This window comes from Trichechus manatus, unplaced genomic scaffold, assembly GCF_000243295.1.
Source record: "Trichechus manatus latirostris isolate Lorelei unplaced genomic scaffold, TriManLat1.0 scaffold00404, whole genome shotgun sequence".
NCBI lineage: Eukaryota > Metazoa > Chordata > Mammalia > Sirenia > Trichechidae > Trichechus > Trichechus manatus.
In genome coordinates this window covers 339271-348895 of record NW_004444340.1, presented here as the reverse complement: position 1 = coordinate 348895, position 9625 = coordinate 339271, and the positions used below count along the sequence as shown (strand labels likewise).

Sequence of the window (9625 nt, the reverse complement as noted above, 5' to 3'; positions counted from 1 at the left end):
GACTTACTGGTTTGATAGAGACTGGAGAAACCCTAAGAGTATGGCCCCCGGACACCCTTTTAACTCAGTACTGAAGTCACTCCTGAGGTTCACCCTTCAGCCAAAGATCAGATAGGTCCATAAAACAAAATGAGATAAATGGGCACATCAGTCCAGGGCAAGGACAAGAAGGCAGGAGGGTACAGGAAAGCTGGTAATGGGGAACCCAAGGTCAAGAAGGGGAGAGTATTGACATGTTGTGGGGTTGGCAACCAATGTCACAAAACAATACGTGCATTACTTGTTTAATGAGAAACTAATTTGCTCTGTAAATCTTCATCTAAAGTACAATAAAAAAATTAAAAATTCTTTAAAATCCTTTAAGCATAAAATCTTCATATATTCAATTTTAATGTTTCTGATATTTGTTAAATTGCTAAGGAAGTGAGTTATTTTCAATAGTTTCTATCTCTGCTGAGTTAAAGAGAATGCCCAGTCTCCATAAGTAAAAAGTAAACAAAGGGAATGCATTGGAGAGGTGGAAAATAGTTCGATCATGTTTTTGAAGAAATTTCTTTATTTCTTGGTCATCATGCCTTATACTTGAAGTGCTGCCTTCTTCAGTCTCCTTTTGAAGAAGCTGTTCCAGAACCCAGAATAGGAAGAAAATATTTTCATAGCGCATCACATCATAGCTGGCTTGCACCTAGAAATAAACAACAAAATCTTAAAAAAAAAAAAATTGGTTGTAGCTCAGCTCAGAAAATGTCAAATAAAAAGATTAAAATTTCAGACAAAAAGCAAATTCTTCATGGGAACACCTTCTGTTTTCCTGTTCCTTTGATGAGGGGTGAGGAGAGAAGGGGAACATTTCATTGTCTCAAAGACTTTATAAATCTTTTCTTCCTTGCTGGTTTACAAAGCTCCAAATCATTTCTCTGCATTCTTGTTATAATTCATTAGTCAAGTGAGCCTAAAGTTACCTCACACATACTAACTGTTGATTGCTGAATTCAACATTCTGCCAAAGACTTCCAAAGCATGATAGTTACTTGTGCCAATTATAAAAATCTTTGAGGGCAGGATTTTAAGGAACATGTTTGGATGTAAAAACAGCTCTAGAACAGTTAGGGTTATGATCTGTAAAAGACCAGATGTACCTTATACTGAGTCTACAGAAGTCAGGGAGAAGTAGGATCAGATTGTGTGGAATTAGATAAAGGGCATGAGGAGAAATGTAGATGTGCCTTGTAGAGCTTATTATCTGACCTAGATAGCTGAAACTGAGGTGAGTCAAAGGAAGGCCTATAAAGTGGACAATGACAAGCATAATATGATAGAGGAATCAGTGTAAAAACAGAAATTGGCATTATCATTTGCTTATTAATTAAGAAATGTGTTGGAAACATTTATCGTATCTATGGCGCAGTGGTTAATAGCATCTGCCAACCAAAAGGCTGGCAATTTGAATCCACCAGCCGCTCCTTGGAAACTCTAAGGGGCAGTTCTACTCTGTCCTATAGGGTCTCTATGAGTAGGAATTGACTTGACAGTGATGGGTTTGGTCTAGTATGCATTGTAATAATACGTTTTATTCTATTTAAGCCCAGAGGAATGTGTTTTTGTAAAGTGGTCTGATAAACAGAATCAAATAAATACAGATAACTGAAAATAAATATTTTCTTTAAAGTACACTAAGAATTAATCTCCAACTACGCTATACCTCACTATACCTCAAACTGGACTACACATTCTTAAGTGCATATACCTAATGACTATATTCTTGTTCCTTTGATCTAGAATGGCCTCTGTAATCAAACTCCAATTACTAGCACCCTGGGCAGCATTCAGTGTCCATTATAGATGCCTGAAATATCCACTGGGTCTTTCTAGTTTCCTCCAGTTTTACAGATGTTAACATATTCTGCCTTATATTCTGGTTGGCTATTTCTATGTTTCATCACCTATTCAGACCCTAAATGTGTTATTGGAAGTGGATGTGTTCCTTTTACTGCAATTTCTACAGTGCCTAGGACAGTGTCTTGCCCATAGTAGACCCTCAACACACATTTTTTGTTTCGACAAACAGAAATTTCAGTACTTTAAAGACACTACTATAATCATGTATTGGCTGTAACTTGGAGAATCACAGTGGCATTTTCCAAAATTAAAATCACTTTCCAATCACTCTTCCTATTCTTAACTAAACACAAAAATTACATTATGTGTTTAACCTGATCATGTAGGTGGTAATTAAATGTATATTTTTAAGCCTGCTCACACTAAAGGCCCCGGATAGTACACATTCCTCTATAAGTTAATACATAATTTTTTCTTTTGAAGATTTTAGACTATTGCTCTACATATAGCTCCTTATAGCTACTTGGAGCCCTGGTGGTGCCGTGGATAAGAGTTCAGCTGCTAACCAGAAGGTTGGCAGTTCAAATCCACCAGCTGCTCCTTGGAAATCCTACAGGGCAATTCTACCCTGTACTATAGGGTCGCTATGAGTCAGAATCGACTGGATGGCAATGGCTATGGGTATAGCTACTTAGAAGTTAGCATAAATTGGGTAGTGTTTAAATAAGAATTCTATAGCAAAAAAGACAAAATTGTTTCATTCACTTTGAAGCTTTACCTGTGACAGGAGTACAGTGCTTTATAATGACAGAGATTATCAATGTGGGCAGGAGTGGTAAATGATTTAAGTGTCTACCCCTATCTATTATATTAGTTGTATATTCTATTATTTACCCTTCTGGGTCCTTAAAATAGATTGGAATTCTGTGAACCAAATGATTACTCTTTTTCAAAATTATTTAATTTCTAGTTAACTATGATTCTCACCTATAACATGATTTTATGATTACTAAAGAATTCCTGGATTGTATCTGTCACAGAACAAAGGGAACTTCTCCCTCCAGACAAAGGCCATTGCATGTCAGGCAAAATCAGGGCAAGGGTGTAAAGCAGGCAGGGTATGTCTCCATCACCTTTCCATCTGCCTTGAGAATCCCACTGGGCAGGTTTAGATCTGCTGCCAGGTGGCCTACTGTCCCCACTGTGCTGTCCCATTTCTCTATTTTGCTTTGGACTTCATTTTTCTTACCAGAATGTATCTGCCTTGGGTTCTATCCTAAAATGCTTTTCTCATAGTAAGTAATTGGATAACCTCTTTTGCTCCAAGATATTAACAGCTCATAGAATATTAATCTGCAGCTAACTCCTTTCTTCAGAGACAGTATGCACTTAACTTTATGCTTTAGCAGACCTTTCTCTCAACACGACTAAAATGGCATACTGTGGGGGAGGTCTTTCCTGTAGTTCTCAAGTTTCATCACTCTGGCAGCTGCCTGCTCTATTTAATCATATGTTTAGGCACTTTCTGAATTAGTGTCATAAGCCTAATGAATCTTAAAAGAAATGGTGTTAGGATGATGGCTGACACCCTTCCACCATGTTTTGGTGAAATTTTTATATTCTCAATGTTATGGACTGAATTATGTGCCCCCAAAACATGTGTTGTAAATCTTAACCCCTACACCTGTGAATGTAGTCACATTTGGAAATAGGATTTTGTTTGTTATGTTAATGAGGTCATATCAGTGAAGGATAAGGTCACATCAGTGTCTTAAACCTAAGCACTTTTGAGATATAAAAGGAACAGATTACGTACAGAAGCAAGCAAGCAGGAATGGGGGAAAGACAGATGCTGGAGATCTCCAAGAAACATTGAGAAGAACACTACAGAAGCTGAGACAAAGATTTTCCCCCAGAGTGGATTGAGATACCCTTCCCCTAGAGCTGGCATCCTGAATTTGGGCATCTAGCTTCCCAAACTGTGAGAAAATACATTTCTGTTCCTTAAAGCCACTCGTGGTATTTTTGTTACAGCAGCAGTAGCAAACTAAGATACTCAGTGTCAAACTGGACTGACCCACACCAATGCTGGAAATAGCTATTTGTGTAAATATCTGCCAGGGAAAGTGAATAAGCCTCCTCCCCACCCCAACACAAGCAGGATGGCTGTCTATAACTGACATAGTGCTGTCCTTAAGGAGTACCCACTATAGTCCCATGAATACCTCTCATGACCTAATCTCATTTTATATAGTGGGAAACGTTAGAGGAGGAAATATTTTCTTTGTAGCAAATTACCAGATATCTTTTCAGACTATTTTCAGAATTAAAACATTTCTATGTTTATTTTTCTATTCCTGAGTTGGGCTTGAGAAAGTCAAAGTATCCAAATACTTTTTAAAAATCATGAGAAAATATTAGTATTTCTCTACATGCTACTATAGTTCAAAACTTAGATTCTGAAGATAAGGCTATAGACACCATGCCCATTTCCTAATTACCACTCTTGTTGGAATTCAGTCAAAGTCAACTTGACATGTTTGTGAAAAGTTCTTATACTTGAAGCACATACTGTTAATTGCTTATCCCATATCCATTTCTCTCTTCTTTATCAACAGAACCCCAGTTTTATTCAGGGTGGGATAGATCAGCTAAATATCTCCTTAAGGAGATTTTCCAGTCCCCTTAAGGGTTGTTGTTGTTGTTAGTTAGTTTCAAGGCTATGATCTTTCAGAGGCAGATTGCCAGGCCTGTCCTCCAAGACGCCTCTGGATGTGTTTGAACTGTCAACCTTTCAGCTAGCACTGGAGGCTTAACCATTTGTGCCACCCAGGGACCCCCCTGTAATGGTAGTTCTAGTCAAAAGTCAAAGAGACATTGTTACTGTTGTTAATATGCCATCGAGTCGGTTCTGACTCATAGCAACCCTACAGGAGCAGAGTAGAACTGTCCCATTGGGTTTCCAAGGAGCAGCTGGTGGATTCAAACTGCCGATCATTTGGTTAGCAGCTGAACTCTTATCCACTGTGCCACCAGGCTCCTAAAAGAGCTACAAGTGTGAAGTAATTGGGTGGGGCTTCTAGAAATGCTCTTTAATAGCAGACAAAACCTGCTAGAATGTACCTGTACCCTACCCCCTTCAAAGTTTTTCCTACTTGGAAACATGGAAGCAGTTCTTAGAGGTAGAGGATGAACCAGCTATGGATGGATAGAAAGGGCCAGAGGCCTGAGGGTGCTGTACAGCCCAATATAACCACACAGGATGGCTGTATCTTCCTGAACAACACTGGCATTCCCTTCTTCCACTTTGGCCTTTTAGAATTGGAACCTTGAGACTTCCTCTAGGCAGGAAGGGAACTCTCAAGTTTCCTTGGCTCTGCTGCTTTCTGCTGCCTCTGACACAAAAAGGACAGAGAGATACCTAATGGGATGAAAACACTCTGATTTCTCAGCAGCAGAAAATGAAACAAAAGGTACTATACACTTGAAGTACAGCTCAGTGTTTGGATGTTTATGTTTAATACTGAAAAAACAGGGGAATGTGACAGTTCATCAAATCCAATAATTTGATAATTTATGTGTGTTAGCAAAGGCTAAGCAGAGGTGCAATCTGCCACGTTCAGAAATTGGCCTGCTGCTGCGGAAAGGGTGAAAACACAACATGGCATTTTTCTTATTGCTGCAAAAGCAAGAGGAGAAGGAAAAAGATTAGAACCTCACAGAAGAGAAAAGCAAGTGAAAAAGCATAGCCACATAACCTGGATATTAAATTAAACATTCAGTGATATAATGTACCATTTCCTGCATGCTGGATTTTGTTAGACAGAAGCAATAAGTAAAATACAATTAAAATTAGTAGTCTCTAAAAGAATGAATTCTACACAATACTTTAAAGGAAAGGTCACTGTCACCATAATAATTAAGTGGGAAACTCACCCCTGACTTTTAATAACGTATCCTTTTTTATTTAACAAAGGGCAAGGAAGGCAGTAGATTTCAGATAAGGAGACTAAGGGGATGAAGTCAACTCCTTCAGCAGTTTACTGAACACCTGGCAGTTTCTGAAGCACAGGAGAAAACTCTGAAAGAGCTGATAGTTAAATCAGGGGCTTAGCTAGGGCCCCATGCCCACCACAGTGCATGGGGACAGGGTAACTCACGTGAAGATATACACGCATATATATATCATCAATGACATTGAGACTATGATTACAACAGAAGTGCACATTCACTTAAAACTATGTCTCCTCCAAAGGTTGTGTTAGATCCTCTTGCGCTCACCACAATCTGGGCGTCAGGCCTATACTGAAAGAATATTAAACAAAAGTCTGATTAGAACAGAGTGCAATTAATTACGGGAGATTTCCTAGGGATGAATTGTGAGTTAGGGCTCAAAGGCAGTGAGGGGTAGAGATTGGCCAATCATCTTTTGATCAAAGCACGGGCAAAGAAGAATAAAAATGACTTAATGGGTGCTAATCCATTTGACTTTATGCAAATAATGGTGCAGTTATCTGCCTAATAGGCTGACTTGGAGACTGGTTCTAAGGGGCTTATGTGGAGTAATTTTGGAGTAACTTAGATAAAACAATTTGTGGAATAACTTAGATAAAAAGTTCTAACCTATTAAAACTATTCATATTTTGGATTTTGATATTTTACCATGTTGAAAGTATACTGCTCCTATGGCAAATAGTTCAACTAGTAGACAAGGGGATATATACAAAGATTTTCATTAAAGGATTATAAAAAAAATACATCTGTTACCATGAGGCTTGTTTAAAAATAATGATTTTTTCATTAACCAATTCTACCTACTTTTCTCAAAGCTGTTTCCTGAGGCTGAATTTATATGACCAGGTAATAGTTAAATGGATAAGATGGCCTGCAGTAGAAAAAAAGTTTGGATAAGAATCACAGAAAGGAAGATTATGATTTATGTTTGCCTGACAAAAATATGGACTGAGACTCTTAGCTAGGACACATGTGGAAGAGGCCCCTATTGGTTGAGATCTGAGAGAAAATAGAATTTTACAAAGTAAGGTTCTTTTTTTTTAATTTTGCACCTTTCACTTTCTTTTTTTTAAATTGCACTTTAGATGAAGGTTTACAGAACAAACTAGCTTCTCATTAAACAGTACACATATTGTTTTATGACATTGGTTAACAACCCCATGACATGTCAATACTCTCCCTTCTCGAACCTGGGTTCCCTATTACCAGCTTTCCTGTCCCCTCCTGCCTTCTAGTCCTTGCTCCTGGGCTGGTGTGCCCCTTTAGTCTCATTTTGTCTCAAGTTCTTTTAAAAGGATCAGCTTAACACATATTCATTGCTTAATAAATTCCAACTCAGCCATTTACTAGCTATGTGACCTGAGAACGTTATTTAACTTCTCTAAACCTCATTCTCCTCATCTAAAACTTGGAAATAACAGTAAACCCTCTACTGGGTTGCTAAAAGGATTAATTAAATTATATATTTAAAGTACAGCATAGGAGCACAAATTCCCAAATAAGTATTATCTATTATCTGTTGTTATTATTATCATCATAATTACTGTTACATTTCAACCAAAGTAAAAAAGAGATAGCCCCTACCCTTGAGGTACTTGGCACCTAGAGAAAGCCCACTAGTATTATTTAAGTATTGCACTGTGGTCAATTATTAGAAGCATTTCAAGCTTCCTTTGAAGCGTTCATCTAGAAATGCATAAAGAATGTGATGATGCATCTTTATCCACTTTCCTCTATCAAGAAAATCCTTCATAGACAGTAGTAACCTAGCAGAGAATTCCTTTTTGCATAGAAGGGTGGTACTGAGAAATCAAATGTAAGATGATTATTTTAAAGACTTTGTGATATTATAAGGCCCTAAGGAGGTATAAGTGTACCTGAAACACTGAGACTTAAGGGAGATGAATAAAGGTCCATTCAGCTCAATTCCCACCTTCAATCCCGCTAATAAGACATGATGTTTAAACAGGTAGCTTAATTGCCTCTCTTTCCTTCTCTCTCCTTCCCTTCTTTTCCTTCCTCCCTCTGTTTCTCTCTGTCTCTCTTTGCCGATGAGATGGATTGACACAGTGGCTGCAAAAATGGGCTCAAACATAACAAGGATTGTGAGGTTGGTGCAGGACCTAGCAGTGTTTTCTTCTGTTGTACATGAGGTCTCTTTGAGTCAGAACCAACTTGACGGCACCTAACAACAACAATACATGCACATAGCATTTCTGTTCTAACAGATCTCCTGAGTCAATGTTAAACAGCTTTGCCCTGTATTCCCGCTGCCTTCTTAGGATCTGTATGCTTAATTATGGGGCCATCAATCCCATCCAAAGGAATTTTTCATTATTTTATACTAAAATATAAAACTTAGTCTAAGGCTGGAAATCACTTTCAAGTATTTTTGAAATGTAAATGGATAATCTATTAGTCTGGAGTTTTCTCATGACAGTTCTGGACAAAACAATACAAATCAGATGATTTGGTTTTTAATATGAGGCTACTAAGTGAAAAACAGCCTAGGGATTGGAATAAAAGTGCCTACATTCTCTGAAGGCTAATTCAGCTGCGGGCATTATAAAGGTTTGCTTGCCTTCCTTCCCTTCCTCATTCCCTACTGTCCTATTATAAACATTTATTGGGAACCCAATATGCTGTAGTCAACACGAGGTGCTGGGAATGCAGAAGCGAACAACACAGGATTCTTACTGATAAGTGCTGCTAGACAAAGAAGTAAGTACATAATGATAATGCAGAATGCATTCTATAAGTGTAATAAAGAAACTCTGAGGGATCAGAGTCATATAATGGGAGAAGATGTAAAGGGTGTAAAGGAAAAGAGGTTAGTCATGAATGATGATCCTGGAGGCTCTTTCTCTTCTAGATGATATGGCAGAATTCTCCAGGAGAAATAACTTAAAAGTTGTTATCCTCACAGTTTGGCTACTTCCATGGGAGCCTTCTGCCTCTGGTCTGAGTATGCATTAAGGCAAGGAGTTTAAGGGGGGAATAGGGAGAAGTGTCTCTAATCTCTACAATGTCTCACTCAACATAATCCCTACACCTTAGCCTTCTATAAGACAGCAGAAGCAGCCTAGACTGACTGGTGTGTGCAGTCAAGGGTCAAATTGGTTTTATGTGTCTACAAAATCTTAAAGAATGTGTTTGATTCCATGAAGTCTATATTCACTTAAATGTCTAATACTTATTTAGCAGAGGACCCAAGAAAGCAGCATGTTTGAGACAGAATGCACTGTTTTCACTAAATTATGCCATTCTCACCATGTAATTAAGACAAAGCTTGAGAAAAAGAAACCAAAGGTGGTAAAATATCTTTTATATATTGGAAGTAGAGATCCATATGGCTATTACTGATGTAAAACAAACATCTAAATAGCCAGTAGGGGTAGAATCAGTAAGAAATTCTCCTCCTTAGGACACTAAATAAAGATTATCCAAGAGAGCGTCAAAACCTGCCCAACCAGGCAGAAGGCAGGAACTACCCAGCTAGGCAAAAACCTGAGGCTAAAATAATTTCCTAGGGGGTGGCTTAGCTAAGATTTGAGAAATCTGCCAAAGAAAGCAGTAAATGTATTTTTTATAGAGCACTAGATCCAAAGTTCATGATTAGTGACAAGGGGATCAGCCAGTAAGTGACCAGATCGTTTTCAATAATTTTGTTTGGAAACTGAAAGCCAAATTTGATTGGCTTCATACGGTCTACTAATTACCTCCCAAAGGCTGACTGTTCAGTGTTGGATTCACAAAAACTAGAAGCCAACAC

At 38.1% G+C, this 9625-nt stretch overlaps 1 protein-coding gene across 1 annotated transcript in view; it reads right to left on the bottom strand.

The window, feature by feature from the left end:
* Positions 1 to 313: 313 nt before the first annotated feature.
* The window catches only part of MEI4 (meiotic double-stranded break formation protein 4), a 222640-nt gene continuing 213328 nt past the window's right edge, over positions 314 to 9625 (bottom strand). The window contains exon 4 of the mRNA XM_004391026.3: positions 314 to 685. Coding sequence (XP_004391083.2) covers positions 416 to 685 — 270 coding nt within the window. The 3' untranslated portion in view covers positions 314 to 415. The remainder of the gene's footprint in view (positions 686 to 9625) is intronic.